The 17,504-nt window shown below is 54.7% G+C and overlaps 6 protein-coding genes across 6 annotated transcripts; 2 read left to right on the top strand and 4 right to left on the bottom strand.

The window, feature by feature from the left end:
* Window positions 1–199: 199 nt before the first annotated feature.
* LTHEOB_3115 (Transmembrane protein 32 protein) lies at window positions 200–822 on the bottom strand (the record flags this gene model as incomplete). Its single annotated transcript, XM_035512003.1, has 3 exons — window positions 200–250; window positions 332–647; window positions 767–822. The coding sequence occupies 3 exons, from the start codon at window positions 820–822 to the stop codon at window positions 200–202; spliced, it is 423 nt and encodes a 140-aa protein (XP_035363008.1).
* Window positions 823–1,291: 469 nt separating this feature from the next.
* Window positions 1,292–2,311, bottom strand: LTHEOB_3114 (Elongation factor 1-beta; the record flags this gene model as incomplete). The annotated part of the gene is made up of 4 exons (XM_035512002.1): window positions 1,292–1,521; window positions 1,573–1,946; window positions 2,166–2,205; window positions 2,272–2,311. 4 exons carry the CDS (start codon window positions 2,309–2,311, stop codon window positions 1,292–1,294), a joined length of 684 nt encoding a protein of 227 aa, XP_035363007.1.
* A 601-nt stretch (window positions 2,312–2,912) lies between these two features.
* On the top strand, window positions 2,913–5,087 carry LTHEOB_3113 (Heat shock protein chaperonin; the record flags this gene model as incomplete). Its single annotated transcript, XM_035512001.1, has 2 exons — window positions 2,913–3,093; window positions 3,157–5,087. 2 exons carry the CDS (start codon window positions 2,913–2,915, stop codon window positions 5,085–5,087), a joined length of 2,112 nt encoding a protein of 703 aa, XP_035363006.1.
* Window positions 5,088–6,000: 913 nt separating this feature from the next.
* Window positions 6,001–8,798, top strand: LTHEOB_3112 (uncharacterized protein; the record flags this gene model as incomplete). Its single annotated transcript, XM_035512000.1, has 3 exons — window positions 6,001–6,063; window positions 6,155–6,237; window positions 6,290–8,798. 3 exons carry the CDS (start codon window positions 6,001–6,003, stop codon window positions 8,796–8,798), a joined length of 2,655 nt encoding a protein of 884 aa, XP_035363005.1.
* A 1,309-nt stretch (window positions 8,799–10,107) lies between these two features.
* LTHEOB_3111 (Adenylylsulfate kinase) lies at window positions 10,108–11,177 on the bottom strand (the record flags this gene model as incomplete). Its single annotated transcript, XM_035511999.1, has 3 exons — window positions 10,108–10,473; window positions 10,747–10,999; window positions 11,170–11,177. The coding sequence occupies 3 exons, from the start codon at window positions 11,175–11,177 to the stop codon at window positions 10,108–10,110; spliced, it is 627 nt and encodes a 208-aa protein (XP_035363004.1).
* A 1,036-nt stretch (window positions 11,178–12,213) lies between these two features.
* LTHEOB_3110 (uncharacterized protein) lies at window positions 12,214–12,969 on the bottom strand (the record flags this gene model as incomplete). The annotated part of the gene is made up of 1 exon (XM_035511998.1): window positions 12,214–12,969. One exon carries the CDS (start codon window positions 12,967–12,969, stop codon window positions 12,214–12,216), a length of 756 nt encoding a protein of 251 aa, XP_035363003.1.
* Between the last annotated feature and the right edge of the window lie 4,535 nt (window positions 12,970–17,504).

Here is a 17,504-nt window from a genome sequence, read left to right as displayed (position 1 = left end):
TGGCGGCGTTGGTTTGGATGTTGGTCTCAAATCGATACAATTGGTTAACTTTTCCATGTCGCTTGGATGCATATAGTCTTTCTCTATGTCCATTGGCAAACGCCACCGTCAATCCTAGTCAATTATTAGTTCTCACAAGTACCCCAATACGATACCTCAAGTTCACTTACCTATAGCCATTATGAACCAATGCAGCGATTTAACTCCTTCCACCTTCCCGGACCCAGTCCGCAAAGTCCTTTCTCTTACCCTGTACACCATCTTTGATTAGCACATCATATTCCCAGCAGATCAAGTATCCATCATAGAAAAGACAGGGATAACAACTCACCCTCCCATCCCAGAACCCAATTCTATCCTCGGTGAGCCACGCAAACGGGTTGCCACCAGGCACCTCGCCCTGAGCGATGTCGACCTTGCGGCCCTTGCCGATGCGGCGGCGCGCCTCCTCGCGCTCCGCCTCGCCCGCCCACCGGCTCCACTGGATGGGCTTGAGCGGCGCCGACGACAGCACGATGCCCGTCGCCACGATCAGCACCGACAGCAGCGTCTCGGCGACGATGTCGGCGGGCAGCGAGGGGACGGACGGGGCCGAGGTGTGCGATACGGTCGAGTGCAGAGCCGAGTGCTCGTGCGCGGAGTAGACGCTGTTCATGTTTCGCGAACGTGTTAGCCAAACGACGGTGGTGATGGTGATGGGAGGTAGCAGGCCGACGGCACAGTCGGACCAGCTGGCCGATGCTGGGAGAAGGGAACGGAGACGTACGCGTGGGAGAGGAAGACCACGCCGATGGCCACGAGCAGATTGGAGAAAACGGCCATGGCGAACTCTGTGGGTTGCGAGTTGGTGGAGGATAGACGGTAATGGGAGGGTTGAAAGCTGACGCGATGGATTTCCACGGATAGCCGATGCCAAGACGGCGTGGTGACGCGCAGACAATTTGATGCCGCGGGGTCAAACACGCCCCAGATGCCAATTCTTGTGCGGCTCCCGGCCCGTTCGCCGGATCAGACCTGCAACTGACGGGTGCGTCCGCTCAGACGATTCTGGTTTACCACAATTGGAAGCACACATGGTGTGAAAGTCATGAATACATGCGTCAAGAGTTGTGCCATCTTCTTAATTTTTTTGTTGGCTTATCTATACGCAAACGCTCATAAGACATCATAACCATAACCCTCCAGTATCCTATCGTGAGCTGAACATGTGGCTGATGCCAGCGCATGCGCAAAAGAAATGCTCAAGGTCATAGAGGCCTAGAAAATTTTTGAAAGAGAAGGAAAAAGCGCTCTACAACTTCTGCATGGCAACGACATCGGTGGACTGGACGTGGTCCTCGTCCTCCTCGATCTTCGCCTGGAGGTCATCAAGAGAGACCTTGTCGTCCTCAACGACCAGGTTGATCTGGAGCTTCTTGATACCGAAACCGACGGGAACGAACTTGGAGGCACCCCAGACAAGGCCGTCCATCTCGATAGCCTTGACGTTCGCAGCCATCTCGTCAATGTTGGTCTCGTCATCTGCAACTTGTTAGCATCATGTCAAGGCACTGCCTGCTGATTATGACTCACCCCAGGGCTTGACGTCGAGGGTGACGATGGACTTGGCGGCAGGCTTGGTCTTGCCCTCCTTCTTCTTCTTGTACTCAGCCAGACGCTCCTCCCTGACCCTCACGGCCTCAGGGTCCTCCTCCTCGTCGTCAGAGCCGAAGAGGTCGACATCGTCATCCTCCTCCTCAGCAGCCTTGGCGGGGTTGACGGCGAGCTCAGCGGCCTCAGGGCCGTACTCGGTGACGGGCTTGGAGGCGTCACCGGGCAGAGTAGCGAACTCAGCCTCGAAAGTGGCGATGTGCTTGTACCAGCGGGCAGCGTGGGGGAACTTGGCAGCGTCGGGGGCGGCGCTCACGCCCTTGAAGACGGCGACATCAGCCTGGGAAGGAGCGTAGCTGTGTTTCGATCAGCGCGCTGTCCATTTAAAGCGCAGAAGCGCATATGAATGCAAGATTGTGGATAGCGAAGCTGGATCAGAGGTGCGCGAAGCGCTTGTTGCCGACTCATTTGCGGGGTCTTAAGCCGCTCATAAACACGGACCAATTTTTCTCATCATGAAGCTGGTGCTGGGGAAAGCGGGTATGAAGCAGAGCTGGAGGGCTGGAAGTACTCACCCAACAATGTAGCTGCGAGTGGAAACCCAGTTGTTAAGGACTGGTGGCGGTTGCGTTAGTCAAATTTCGACGCCCCAACTCCTCCGCAGCGGTCAGGCAGACATACGGGTAAGGCCAGCGTCGGAGACGAAGTCGGTGAAGCCCATTTTGAAGGTATGTGAGGAGGAAGAGAGGTGGTTGTGGGTATCAAAAAGAGTTGGAGGGGAAGACGTGGATGTTTTGTGGTTGGGCAGAAGTGAGGGAAAAAGCTCGTCCAAACCCCACTGGGTTTTGTCGCTTCTCTCGCCCACCTTCTTCGGAGAGCGTCGGCCCGCATGTGGCTGGTGCCTTGGTGCCTGAGGCGCAGTGGGAAAATCTCGGGCGAGAGATCGCAGATGGTCGAGCATGAGATCGTCATCGCCGAAGCTCCTCGAAGCATCGACCCGCTGCAGTGCGTTTCTACCCTGGCTCGTGGTCCACAGCCAGCATGCTATATTATGCTGCGCTCTGGCCCGTATAGTCAATTGCTTCCATTTTGCACACATTGCCACCAAAATGCTACCAACACGCGCCAAGCTCGCCGCAAGGCGACTCTCTGCATCCGTCCACGATGTTTCGATAACAAGACCACTGGCTGCACGGCCACTTGCCGTGCTCTCCCGGCCATTGAACAGTCAGCCACGGCTTACCGCGAATGCCGTCCGGCCTATTACTGCCATTAGGCATTATGCCAATGGGCGACCACATCCTCCAGGCGGCACCCATCGCATGAATATGGGTGGCGGCGAGGAGGAGAAGCCTGCACTCGAACAATACGGCGTCGACCTTACCGCGAAGGCCAAGGAAGGAAAACTAGACCCTGTCATCGGCAGAGACTCCGAGATCCATCGTACAATCCAAATTCTATCGCGGAGAACGAAGAACAATCCGGTTCTCATCGGTTCTGCGGGTACCGGAAAGACGGCGATCTTGGAGGGACTAGCCCAGCGAATCGTAAGAGGGGACGTTCCAGAGTCAATCAAGAACAAGCGCGTCATTGCGCTTGACCTTGGTTCGCTCATTGCCGGAGCGAAATTCAGAGGAGACTTCGAAGAGCGGTTGAAGAAGGTGCTGAAGGAGGTCGAGGAAGCCCAGGGTGGAGTAATCCTGTTCATCGATGAGCTGCACACATTGTTAGGTCTCGGCAAGGCGGAAGGCAGCATCGACGCGAGCAACTTGCTCAAGCCTGCCTTGTCACGAGGAGAGCTGCAGTGCTGTGGCGCCACCACCCTTAACGAGTACCGGCAGATCGAGAAAGACGTTGCCCTTGCCCGGCGTTTCCAGCCGATTCTTGTTGGAGAGCCGACCGTTCCCGACACCATCTCGATTTTGCGCGGTATCAAGGAGAAATACGAAGTCCACCACGGTGTTCGAATTACCGACGGAGCTCTTGTGGCCGCCGCTACCTACAGTAATCGGTACATTACCGATCGTTTCCTCCCCGACAAGGCCATCGATCTTGTAGACGAAGCAGCTAGCGCTTTGCGACTCCAGCAGGAGAGCAAACCTGATGCTATCCAAGAGTTGGACAGGCAAATTATGACCATCCAGATCGAGCTGGAGTCATTGAGGAAAGAGGACGATATCGCAAGCAAAGAAAGACGAGAGAAATTGGAGGAACAGCTCAAGAGCAAGCAAGAAGAGCAGTCGAAACTGAACGAGAAGTGGGAGGCCGAACGACGTGAGATCGAGGAGATCAAGACCGTCAAGGAGAACCTCGAGAAGGCTAGGGTGGAGCTCGAACAGAGTCAACGAGAGGGCAATTTCGCGAAGGCCAGTGAACTTCGCTATGCAACCATTCCGGCGCTCGAGCAGAAACTTCCCAAGGACGGCATGGAGAAAGGCAAGTCCCCGGACAGCCTTCTGCATGACTCCGTCACTGCAGACGATATCGCCAACGTCGTCAGCCGAACTACCGGAATCCCGGTCACCAAGCTGATGTCTGGCGAGATGGAGAAGCTCATCCACATGGAGGACATTCTCCGCCAGTCGGTGAAGGGACAAGATGAGGCTCTGACGGCGGTTGCCAATGCTGTACGCCTGCAACGTGCTGGCCTCAGTGGCGAGAACCGCCCGCTTGCCAGCTTCATGTTCCTTGGGCCTACTGGTGTGGGTAAGACGGAGTTGTGCAAGAAGATGGCCGGATTCCTCTTCTCCACCGAAACCGCTGTCCTTCGCTTCGACATGAGCGAGTTCCAGGAGAAACACACCGTGAGCAGGCTCATCGGCAGTCCTGCTGGTTACGTCGGATACGAGGATGCCGGCCAGCTCACTGAGGCAGTGAGGCGGAAGCCGTACGCGGTACTGCTTTTCGATGAGTTCGAAAAGGCACACCGCGACATCTCCGCCCTTCTACTGCAGGTTCTTGACGAGGGCTTCCTGACCGACGCTCAAGGCCACAAGATCGATTTTCGCAACACAATCATTGTCCTCACGTCGAACCTCGGCGCCGAAGCAATTGTCGGCGACGACATGCTACACAAGCACCAGGTCGACACAGAGACGGGAGAGATCTCACCGGCCGTGAAGAAGTCGGTGATGGACACGGTAGCTGCAAACTACCCGCCCGAGTTCCTCAACCGGATTGACGAGTTCATCATCTTCAGGCGGCTGTCGAAGGACGCGCTGAAGGACATTGTCGACATCCGACTGAAGGAGCTCCAGCAGCGACTGGAAGACAGGAGGATCACGCTGAAGGTGCCGGAAGAGGTCAAGCAATGGCTCTGCGATAGGGGCTACGACCCCAAGTTTGGCGCCAGACCATTGAACCGACTCATCTCCAGAGAAATAGGCAACAGACTGGCGGACAAGATCATCCGTGGCGAGCTCAGGAACAATACGGTGGCGGCTGTGGCCATCAATGAGGGCGAGACCGGTCTCGAGGTGTCAGCCGAGACATCGTGAAGTCCAAATGGGGCGTTGCATGGATCGTAATTAGGTTGGTGGATGGGTCATGTGGGTTGACGGGGTTTGGCGCACGTTCTCGTTACTGACAGGCGAAGGGAAAAGATGGCTTGTTACGGCGAGATGAGCGAGCAGGTACACGGCATAAGGGTTGCATTTGCAGGCGTTTTGGGCGGATCTCTGCTTCATGTACGACTACGTGTTAATGTAAGTATCGGGTAGGTAATGCATCTCACTCTGGACGCCGAATGTGCAAGTCTGGGCGAGTCGCCGTGTGGGGTCGGTAACTGGAGGGCTGGGCCGCGCCAAGCGGCACCGCGCGCTGTACTGCGGTAATCCGGCATCCAGAGCATCCTATTCGCCGCCGACGTCGAGAGCCGCCTGAGGAAATGTCTGCCCGCGCAGGTCTGGGGCGCGGGGCAGCGACAGGCGAGTATTGCGGTCTCGAGACTCACCGTCACCGTCCCACCGTCCCACGTTTCCTCCTGCGCATCCCCCCTGGCACTGACTGGTGCGTGCCGCTGCACCAGGCCCCGAGGGGCGTGCGAAATCGGGCCGTGACCCACGATGGCTGGGATTGGAGGCGCATGTCGGCTTTTGAAGGCAAAGGCTCTGCGGCGTCGCCACACGAACGCGGGGAGCTGTCTGGGGCGCCGTCAGCACAAACAGGTTGCCGCTAATTTGGGCTTGGGGCTCCGCTTCTTTTCTCTGGTCGGCCAGCAATCCGCGCTGCATCGCCCGCATCTCTCCTCCGTTGCGCGCTCGCTGCTCATGGATCGCTCGTCGCCCGGCTAATCACCGTCCTGCTCTGCCTCACGCCGTCGCTTATTGCGCTGCAGCGAACAGCCGTTGCCTCGGCTCCGACAATCCCCGTCTACAGCGACTCCGATCTCGACCTCCCGCGGCGCTCAGCATGCCCGCCGCTCAGCCCGCCAACAAGCAGCAGTCGCAGCAGCGGAAAGCGCCTCGCAGACACGTCACCACCGCGTGTCTTGCATGCCGTGAATCCAAGATCAAGGCTTGCCTCACAGAGCCTTGCGCCCCAGACAATCGCTAACCGCTCCCAGTGCGACGGCGGCCAGCCAAGCTGTGAAAAATGCAAGGCCAAAGGGCGGGAGTGCAAGTACTCCCAGGATGAGGACAAGAGGAGGTACGTCTCCTGACCCGTCGCGGCCCCGCGCGTGTTGACCGAGCGCTGTCAGAGTTTCGCTGCGCAATGCCATCGAGATACTTTCCGCACGAGTGGACCAGTTAAGCCAACACATCCTCAACAATGGCCTCCAGCTCCCACCAATGGAACCTGAGGCTGCCGCAAGCCTCAGCCGCATCCTTGACGTCTTGCGCCTGCCCGCTGCCAATTCATCAGCCATAAAAGCTGCAACATTCGTTGCTCCCAATCCACCTGCCGACCACGGTCCCACTGGACTGGACTTTGCGCCCGCTGGCTTTGACTGGAATTTCCTCGATGGCCAGTCATGGGGCGCTCATTTCAATGCCGCCGCCAACGTCAACCAAGGTTTCAACACTGGCGTAGATCCGTCTTCGGTTCCTAGGCCGCCTGTTACAGATTCCGCTCATCCGACGAGCCAAGCGTTTACCACTCCCTCTGCGAGTCAGCCGTTTGCGTCGCCGCCTACTCAAGCGTACACTTCGCCGCCCACAGCGCAACCTCTTACTTCCCCTCCAACGACTCAGGCGTATACCTCGCCCTCGCAAACCCAGCCTGTTCCCACGATTGAGCAACATCCAGGCTTGACCGACAGCTCTGCGGATGATGCTGACGATGACAGCGACGATGAGCTGATTAAGCAGATTTCTACTCGTATGGGATCTTTGCAGCTTGCTCCAGACGGCCATTTGCGTTACTATGGAGCAACTTCAAACATTCTCTGCGATTTCCCGGACACTGATCACCACCAGACCAGGAGATCTGTTCGCAAAGAGGGTCGGGATGTTCTGGAAGCCAACAACCTGGACAAGGCCGTGGATCCCGCTATTGAGGAGCACCTGATCAACCTCTACTTTGCATGGCAGGATCCGTTCTTCCATGTCGTTGACGAGAAGATGTACCGAGTCGGCAGGGAAGAATGGCGCGTACAGAAGCGAGACGTGGGTTACTACTCGGAGGTGCTCACTAACGCTATGTGCGCTGCTGGTGCCGCCTTTGACGCCCGGTATCACCCTAACTTTGTTACATGGCCAAAATCTCTTGCGGACTACTTTGCTGACAGGGCCAAGGCTCTGCTGGAACTCGAAATGGACAGTCCTTGTCTGGCCACTGTGCAAGCTCTCGTCATTTTGGGAGGCCACGAAATGGCTTGCAAGAGAGACGCGCGTGGCTGGCTGTACAGTGGTATGGCCATGCGGCTTGCGTTTGACCTTGGTCTCCATTTGGATATGACGGACTATGTCAGGAAGGGAAAGATCTCTGCAGTTGAAGCCGACATCCGTCGGACTACGTTCTGGGGCACCTACATTGTGGATCACCTTTCCGGATTCTACTATGGCAGACCTGTCAGGATCAACAACGGTGACATTGCCGTGACAAAACCCACTGCAGAGCAGGCCAATGCTATCATGAGCGCTTGGGTACCTTATGGCTCACATTCTCCCATGGCATCGGACCCTACCCTGTGCTACCAGGTCCCACTGGAGTTGGTTACCAAAGCATCCGTGGAACTCTGCGAGACCATGGAGCCTCTAGGTCACGTTCTTTACGGGGTTTCAAATATCTCTCGGCAGGAGCTCCACCTCCTTTCCTACCGCGTGACAGGCGAAATGCTTGACTGGAAGGCGAATTTGCCCCCTCTCCTGCAGGTCAACTACCATGATACCCAAACCGCCTATCTGCCTCATGTCTTGATGCTCCACATGCTCTACCATCAGATGATGATTTACATCCACCGGCCGTACGTCTCGAAAACTTACATCCAACCGATGCCGCCACAGGGTCCGGGTCATATGCACGCTCAGCAGATGTGCATCGAGTCGTCCACTGCCATTGTTGATCTTCTTCGTCTGTATGAGCAGCGCTATACTTTCCGCCGCATGAACATTCATGCCGTCTCTGTCATTTTCACTACTTCACTCATTTTAATCTTCATCATCTGCTCCAAGCAGAGAGGAAGCACACCTCCACTACCTGTCACAGGCTCAAGCGAGTCAAAGGCCCGCGCCAAGAGCCTTGCCAACACTCCGGCAGAGAACGCCATCGCCCAGCTTAGCGTCTGCTTCCGCGCCCTGGAGGATCTTACCCAGTCGTACGACTCGGCTCGTCGTACTCGAGAATTCCTCGTCGCGCTGCAGCAGCGCTGGCAACAACAAGCGCAGCGCTGGAACCGCAGTCACAGCGCCGGTGGCGGCTCCAAGCGTCAGATGAAGGACCGCCCGCAGCCAGCAACCCAGCACGAGACGAAGCGGCCCCGTGGAAGCACGTACGGCTCCAGCTCCCTAACCGGCACGGCAGGGCCTGGTGGTGACGCGGGTTCCGCTGCCAACCAGCAGCAGTCTTCAAACGCCGGACAGCAGCAGCACAACCTCCCAGGCGGCATGGGTCCTGGCGCAGTCGGCGCCGGAGGCAACGATTTCGACATCGACTGGAGCGGCTTCGGCGCCGCCGCCCGCGATGGCCACAACAGCCCGGACAGCCTGGGTGAGGACATCCTCGCGCAGCTCTGCTCGATCGGTCCTGCTGGCGTCGCGTTCCCTTGAACGGGAGCGCAGCGCAACAAGGCCCGGTTCGATCCTGCTGCCGCGCAAGCAAGCTACGTGCAAGACGTCGTCGTCGCCGATTTGGTTAAGATTCTTTTCCTTTTTGACCGACGGATCTCACACTGTCTCTACCACACACATCCTTCCTATATCCCTTCGCAACGGCCGAAACCTGACCTTTCTTGAGCGTGCAAACTCCTGTTCGTGTGTTTGGTCTTGGGTCTTGCTCTTATGTTGGATGTTCAAGTGTTTCAGTGCGTTGCAACCGTTTTTGCTTTGCGCGCGTGTGGGTCTGGGGCCCATCGTTCTCCATCGTATCTGCTGCACCAACCCCCCCTTGTGAGGAATAGTCTCCTATTCCTCGCAAGTGCCTCAATGAGGGCTGTAAGAAGCCCTCGTCCGTTTTATTATCTCCAAAGCTTGCTTTGGCACGGCAAAAGGACCTATCTCTTTTGTCGGGACTCGTGTCGATTTTGGTTTTTTTACCTTTTCTATGGGTTTGCTCCCTTCTTCTTCTTCTTGGACGTGGGTTGTATACGATCTAGTATCAGCTCTGCCAAGTAGGAAGGGAAACCCAGGTCACAATGTCTCATCGGCCGGAAGCCATGCAAGCGAGGAGCAAACCGGAAGGGGGGAGGAAAAGAAAAAGTTGTCTGAGAAAAAGCATATATGAAATCGTTGGTCGGGTATGGAGTTGTGTGGGAGGAAAGGAGAAGGAGAGAGAGAGCTTTGTTTCTTCTCCTCCTTTTTCTTACCTTTTGCGAAGATGGCGAGGAGTTGGAGGATCCAATTTGGCCAGCCTCGCATTGAGGTTTCTTTTGGGTGGATGTTTCGGGCTGTTCCCTTGTTTAATTTGTTTTTTTGTTATGGTGTTGTTGCTCGTGGAGGGCGTATACCCTCTGCCGCTTTTTCCACTCTTGTGTTTTTGGTCTTGCGTATTAGCGTTGATAGAATTGGACGGTCTTCTCTTTCTTATCCCCTTTTACTTACGGTCTCCCCATGGCTGCCAATGTGATGAGACGTGCGTGAGGACTGCCAACTCTACTCGTATAAAACATTCTCACGGTTTTAATCATGGGGCTTCGAACAGCCACCTTGGCGCCGAAATCGGCAGTAGGAAAAAAAAAAGTGACATCACGAGGTGCGGAGGTGCATCAATTGCAACGAACAAAGGAATCTTTCTCGATTCGACATACGCTCAATATGTACTGCTCATCTGTTCTATCACATCTAACATCGCGCATTTTTTTCTTTCTACGCTGACACACACTCTCTTTCTTTCTTTCTTTTTCTCTCAACCACCCAGCATCTAAGCCTTGCTCAACAAGCCCTTCTCAGTCAAGTAATCGACAATCTGCTGGACAGCAACCTCAACGGGCGTCTCAGCCGACTTGATGAGGATCTCGGGGTTCTCAGGCTCCTCGTAGGGGGCCGAGATGCCGGTGAACTCGGGGATGATGCCGGCGCGGGCCTTCTTGTAGAGGCCCTTGGGGTCGCGCTTCTCGGCGTCCTCGACGCTGATCTGCACGTAGACCTCGATGAAGGGGAGCGGCTCGTCGGCGCTGCCCTCGGGGACGGCGGCGTGCAGGGCGCGCGCCGAGGCGCGGTCGGCCTTGTAGGGCGAGATGAAGGAGGTGATGGCGATGCTGCTGCTGTCGGCGAAGAGCTTGGCGACCTGGTTGGGAGTGTGAGTTTGGGGTCGCTGGGTGTGGGGGAGGGAGGGGAGGGGCGTGAGAGAGGAAGAGAGGCGTGGTTGGGGTTGGCGCTTGCGTGATGCTGGGCGGGCGTGCTTGGCTGGGCTGGGCTGGGGCGGTGTTGGTGTTGGTGGTTGCACATGGCTGATGATGCCATTTGCACTAAAACCGCCGACATTTGCGCCCTCTTGTGCTGACAGCGGTGCCGCGAGCCTGGTGTGTATGCGCTGGAAGAGAGCGGTGTTTCCTCATACCTCGCCTATCCTGCGGATGTTCTCGTTGCGGTCCTTCTCGGAGAAGCCGAGGTCCTTGTTCAGGCCGAAGCGGACGTTGTCGCCGTCCAGGCGGTAGGCGGCGTAGCCGAGGTGGAGCAGGTGCTGCTCAAGAGCGGTGGCGATGGTCGACTTGCCCGAGGCCGACAGACCGGTGAACCAGAGGGTGAAGCCCTTCTGTTTGCGGTACTCGCTGCGCTCCTTGCGAGTGAGACCGGGGTGCCAGGTGATGTTGCTGTGAAGCAGGCCGCAATGTTAGCTTGTATGTGCTATTCTCGGCTGCGCGCTGTTGTCTGAGGTCTGATGCGGTGGTGTTGGGTGAAGTGTAAATACTGCGCGGCGAAGGTTCCGATAGCGGGGCAGACTGTGCAACGAAAATTCGTAGTGAAGCGGAGGAAAACTTACGTAGCCATTGTGAAGTGTGGAGAGTGTTCAATGGGTATCTGAAAGGTGGGAGAAGTGCAAGCTGGGGTTCAGGAGAGAGGAAGACGTGGAGGGATGGAGAAGAGGGTCTTGGGGGAGTTTTTGATTAGCGCTTGACGTTGCCCCTCCTGCTCAAACGCGCGGCCAAGCGGCGCGTTGCCCGTAGGGCTGCCACACGCGCCTTCTCCGTCCGGCTTATTACCCTTCAACATCCGCTTTCCTGCAACCTGCCCTAAACGGACGGAGATGCCTGCTTTCGGCATATGCGCAGCCGATGCTCGACCTCAGCAGCGATGACTCGATTCACGCCCGCAATGCCATGAGTGCTGCGATGACGCCGCGTATCGATAAGGCCTAAAGTGCGGGAAGATCGCAATTCCGCACGTCGTCATCCGCGTCTGAGCGGAGGGCGCCTCGTCTCATCTTGATGTGGCCAATTATAGCCACCCCATGCTCACCCCCAAACTAACATGTTAGTGGCTCTACATTCTCCATCAGAGAGCAACGTCTAGTTACCACGATGAAATACATCCACCTGCGGCATTCAAAGTCTTCTCTTCAATCATTTGAATTAACTAAACCCCTAGACATCCGCCAACTTTTAATTGGGCATCTCGATGTGATGGTGGGATGGGTTATTTAACCGAACGGTCACACAGCATGAGACGAGACACATTGATAAATCCCCGCCTTATCACATATAGAGGGTTATTGTAGCCGAAGGCTAGCGCGAAGAACAGCAGGATTGTCCAATCTAGGGTAACTATGTCTCAGTTTTTTTTTTCTTTGGGGGGGGGGGGGGGGGGGGGGATCAAAAAAACAGGACAAGATATGAGTGGTTGAACTATCGTCTGGACGAGAATGTCGAATTCAACACTCTACATCCACGTCCGGACGGTGGTTTCAACCGCCCATGGCATGAGCGAAAAACAAATTAACGCTAGCCTTAGGATGAAACCTTGCTGGAAGAGGTCTGAACCAGGCTATCAGCCCTCAGTCTTGAGTCGCTGGGTTCCCTTGATGTTGCTAAGCAAAAGTAATACCGCTGATCGATCCTGAGTTGTGCCCAAGCTGGAAACCCCTATTATCATTCCCAGAGAAAATGACGGTGGCCCGTTGTTCTCTCTCGACCAAAACCTTCTTCACTGCCTTGTGCAAGCCCGGATCTTGGTTTGCAGCCACACTTTCCAAGAGCGGGAGATCGACCTGTGCGCCCATGCTTGAGACCTCTTCATCGCAGAGGCTGCTCTGGGTGAATTGATTTGCCGGCAATAACTTCTCAAGATCATCGAGAAGGGCTTTGATGCTTTCGAGCAGTGTCTTGAAGTGTTTCCTCTCATAAAGCGCCCACTTTGTCTTCCTTGTCAAGCCCACTTTCTTCTGTCGTGCTTGCGCAAGGCTGCGCATATGCTCGTGGAGGACCAGCATTTGTCTCTCCATGTCGGTATCGGGATCGTACGTTGCTAGCTCTGTTGCTGGGCCAGCCTTTTTCTTGAATCGATTCGAGACTTCTTCCGCCTGAGCGAAGAGGTAGAGGATTTGCCCGATCGTTTGCCTGACTTGCTGAAGCGCGTCTGGTGGGAAGTTTCCCTCGTTTTCCTGGATACAGACAAATTCACCCCAGCGGGAAAGGCGGAGACGAGCGTTATCCAGCTGCAACTGGCTGGTGCCGAAATCTCTGCCGAAATTGCGACCAAGCTGGACGAACTCGAAGCAGTCGACCGCGTTGTTGAATAGGCCGGCGAGGCCCAAGGCCCCGATTGCTAGGCCGGGGATTTCCATGTTTTGGTGAGCTGGTTGCCTTCTGCTTGTACTGGGCTTTTACCTCTTGGAATATTTGCGACCCGAAGTATCTCATATAGACTGGTTTATATCCATCGACATACTGCCAACAGCTGTCGTAAAAGCCTCCTCTGTCAGGGCTATAATAGAATAGGCAGCCACCGCTCCCACCGCCTCCCGCTTTCCCCGCTCTCTGTAGCACCTTGGCTCATTCTGGCCAGGTGAAGGCGATGGCTATGGCGACGGCAAGGCTGTAGTGTAACCATGAATCACTGTCGATCCAAGACAGTACGACCAATCATGCCTTAAACTTAGGCTCCTTTTTCACTTTTGACACATTTGCCTATTTACACGGCATGAAGGCAGCCTCACATAAGCACTACTAATGCGAGATATGCAACGTATGTATGAGTTCGTTGGACAGCTGGCGAGGTTATATGTACGCAAGGGCTGTCTTGTCCATTTCTGCCTCCCCTGACCTGCGCCGCTCGTGTCCAGGGGCTGTGCAAGCATAGGGCTGTGGCTCTCTGCGCCATACTACACCGCATCAAAATTCTGCCCTAACGACACTATCTCGTCACAATTCGAGAGCCCATTGTCCGAGGCTGCGCCAAGGCTAGTTGGGCTTCGGGGCGAAAAACTGTCATCCGCCATGGATTTCTCGGGCGCGCAAAACCGCGGGCTCCAGATTGGATATAACTCAGGGACGATTCAGTTCGGTCGCGCTGCTGGTAGTCTCTCAGTTCGGCGGAGAAGTGCACGGCTAATACTAACTCTCTTACAGATTTGCGCCGATCTCCTGACCCGAAAACCTTTTGGAACGTACCGTTCCGCCGAAATCCTGACTTCGTTGATCATGGAAACGTATTGCCTTTGATTGCTGATGCGATGGCTCGTCCTTCCGCGCGTTTTGCTCTCACGGGCCTCGGCGGCATCGGGTGAGATATGTCTGGCCCTGTAGACTAGGATACTTCAACTTACAGTGATTTAGAAAGTCCCAATTTGTCATCGAATTCGCATACCAGTTCCGCGCAAGTCTTCCAAATATCGGACCACCCGCATTCTGCTTTTGGGTGGATGCCAGCAGCCAGTCTCGATTTGAAAATTCCTTCATGGACATTGCTGTCCAACTTGGTTTGGTGCAGCGCGGCCCGGAAGGTACTAAACAACGAGATATCCTCCAGGCTGTGAAAGATTGGCTTGTTAATGAGATGAATGGGGACTGGTTATTGGTTGTCGACAACGCGGACGACCACTCTGTTCTGTTTGCGCCTGACACCGAAGGCTGTGGCACCGGGGAGACGAAAGGGAGCCTTGCGAATTTTCTACCTCAGTCTCCGAACGGCAAAGTGTTGATCACCTCAAGGTACAAGACTCTGGCGCAAAGACTTGTCGGATACCGCCTTGTAGATGTTCTGGAAGTACGACCAATGCCGCACTTACAAGCTCTCGATTTAATGCGGAAGAAACTCTCTGTCGATCGATTTGAGGAGACATCCGCTTTTCAGCTCCTGGAAGCCTTGGATTTTATCCCTCTAGCAATCGTCCAGGCATCAGCCTACATCAACCAAAGAAGACCATTTACATCTATACGCAAATACCTTGAGGACTTGGGACAAAATGGACCTGCAGTTCGCCATCTGCTAGAACATAACGCTGGCGATATAGACTTTGGTGGCGCTAGTTCTAGGTCAATCCTATCAACTATAAAACTGTCGTGGGACTTCATACGGAAGTTGCGACCAACCGCTGTACGGCTAATCTCATTGATGGTCTTCTTCAATTGCCAGAGTATTCAAACATTTCTCCTTCATCGGAACCGGTACCAGTACGCTTATGGTTGCACAATACGTCATTATGGTCGGCTTCGCGACGCAAAAATGGGAGGCTCCCATGCTTCAGATATCTCCAAGTCTCCGCTCTCTACGATCGAATCTCGCCGCGCGTATACGCAGACATCATCCGGTTCTGTGGCAAATTTTGAAAGCAATGCAATGGACAGAAGCCTTCATGTCCATTGCAAACACCCAATATCCAACAATGAAAAGGAGTTTGAAGAGGACGTCCACTTTCTTCAAGATTTCTCTTTAGTCTCGATTAGCATAGATGGATCTGCGCTACAGATGCACTCTCTGGTACGGACTGCCATTCGAACCTGGCTGAAGGACCTCAAGGAGGACAAAAAGTGGGAATACTTGAGCATTCAAGTACTCGCAGAGGAGTTTCCACTCCACACTGAGCTCGAGCCCTTGCATTTCTGTGAGCAGCTGGTGACACACGTGGAACTCGACGTCGAGCCACCACCCTACGGGGATGCTTTCAAGGATTGGGCTCAGATAATCGTCGCAGTCGGGTCTTACGCCTCCGATCGAGGAGATTGGTGCTTGGAGCGCAAAACAGTTGAGATGGCTTTACGGTTTATGAATACTCATGGGCGTGAGACGTTTCATAAAGAGGTTGCTTTTTCAGTCACGACAACTCTGGCTTTTCTATTAGCTGAAACTGGGGATTGTGCAGCTGCCAAGATGCTACTCGACAGCCTCGAAGACGACCGCAAAAGGCTACCCTCACGGCATCCAGACTTACACACAGACCTGCGAACTCGAGCAGAGGTTTGCCGTAATCTAGGAGGATTCAATGAAGCAGAAGCGCTGCTTCGCAAAGCATTCGACACTTGGAGAAGTATTGATGGGGAAAATGGATTGCGAACCTTGGACGCAAAGTACGGTCTTGGGATATACCTCTTTGGTCAAGAGCGATATGAAGAAGCGAGAGACATACTAAGCTCGATAAAAGGACAATATGAAGAACTATACGGTGAGGGAGACTTTAAACTTCTGTCCCTCATGTTTGGTCTCGCGCGTAGTAATCACATGACTGGGGAATTTGAGGTTGCTGAAAACCTTTACCAGAGAATTCTGGAGCTCTTGACGGAGGAAACTCCTGGGAACTGTTGGGCGAAGGCATATGTCATCTATGACATGGGGATGCTACGCCAGTCCCAAGGCAGATACGATGAAGCTAAAATCTTGTTCCGTGACGCGCTGGAACGACACGAGGACACGGTTAGCAAAGATGATAGTGAATATGCGGAGAAACTGAGAGAAGATTTGGAGAATGTATTGCGACTGTAAGCGGAACGAAAGGACACTGCAGAGCTATCCCGTAACTAAATGACGCACAACGATGTCAGAAGGAACGTTATTGTTAAGAAGATCTGACCAAATTTGACATAAAAATTCATAATAATTGCATTTGAGCCTCGAATCAAAGAAATATTTGCAGCATCACTTATTTGTTACGTATGTGAGTAGAGCATTTGTGTTGGCTCTTCACAGCGACATCCGATTTAGGCATCGGAAGCGGCTGAGCTGGAATTGCTCTCGGGTATTGGAGTTGGAAATCTCGGCAAGTGCCCCCAGGTCGACGAGAACTTCATACGGAGTTGATCTATGTGACTACACCCCTTTTCCAAGGTGTGCCTGGTATGCATTGTGGGGACCTGAGAATTTAGGCTATGCAGGACAGAGGAGAGCCAGCTGGCCGGAGCCGGGAGCATTTGGAAGCAAAAATAGACTCACCGAACCTCATCGATTTTACTCATTGAGAATTCCAGTTTCACTCGTGCGGATTGGAGGTGCTCATTGGATAGTTGCTGAGAAGATGGTGGAGAGCACAGGGAACGCGGACGCTGCCTTGAAACACAGAAGAAGAATCTTCCCGCCGTTCTTCTCTGTGGTGTAGGCATGTACCCTAGCCAGAGAGTCGTCCATGCTCTCATGGTTGCAGCAGCTTCTGCCGTGGACCCGGCGAGCGCATGAACTGTGCGCTTGGCAGCGTCCAACAAAGCTCGTATTGCTCCCCCACCTCGCAGCCACTGACGTTCAGGGAAGCTCTCTCCGAAAGACGGAGGCATCCAGAGACTCTGCACCAAAGCCTCCTGAAGCCAGTTTTGCCCGCGGCTCTGTTTGATGTTTCCAAAGAAAGAAGGGCCTTCTCTCGGAGCTCGGGAGGGGAGGCCAGGGACAATGCCAGAAATAGTAAAGCCGCAAGCCAGATTCTGTTTACCCGCAGCCAAAGTCTTCCCGGATGGAGTAACCCTGGGGGATCTGATGCAGCGGTCGTGCAGCTCAGCGGCGCAGAATGGTCCATGCCACCACGACGGCGGCCGTGCTCGGCACACCGGGACGAGGCCGCCTCGGCCTGCGGCAATCACGAGCTCTAGGTGCGTTGTTCTAGCAGAGGCTATTTTAGTCGAAGGGGTCGCTGGAAGGGGAAAGACGATGACAGTTGTTTGATGAGGTCGAGGCGGCTGAAACGGGAATAAGATTCAGCCAAGGGGCGCGCCTTGCCCGAACAGGCAACGCGATCGACCAGGCGAGCCCTTAGGTCGCCAAACCCGCTCGACGACGACAACACCATCCCGGTACATGAAACAATAATCCACAACACCATCGAAGTAGCCTCCATCGAAGCACGAACCCGCTCGTGGCCGGCCAGCAGGCCTGGCGGGGTCTGGTTCGACGACAGTGTGG

The sequence above is a fragment of the Lasiodiplodia theobromae genome (genome assembly GCF_012971845.1).
Source record: "Lasiodiplodia theobromae strain AM2As chromosome Unknown scaffold_8, whole genome shotgun sequence".
Lineage (NCBI taxonomy): Eukaryota > Fungi > Ascomycota > Dothideomycetes > Botryosphaeriales > Botryosphaeriaceae > Lasiodiplodia > Lasiodiplodia theobromae.
The sequence above is the reverse complement of the archived record's forward strand: the minus strand, read 5'-3'. Positions and strand labels throughout refer to the sequence as shown.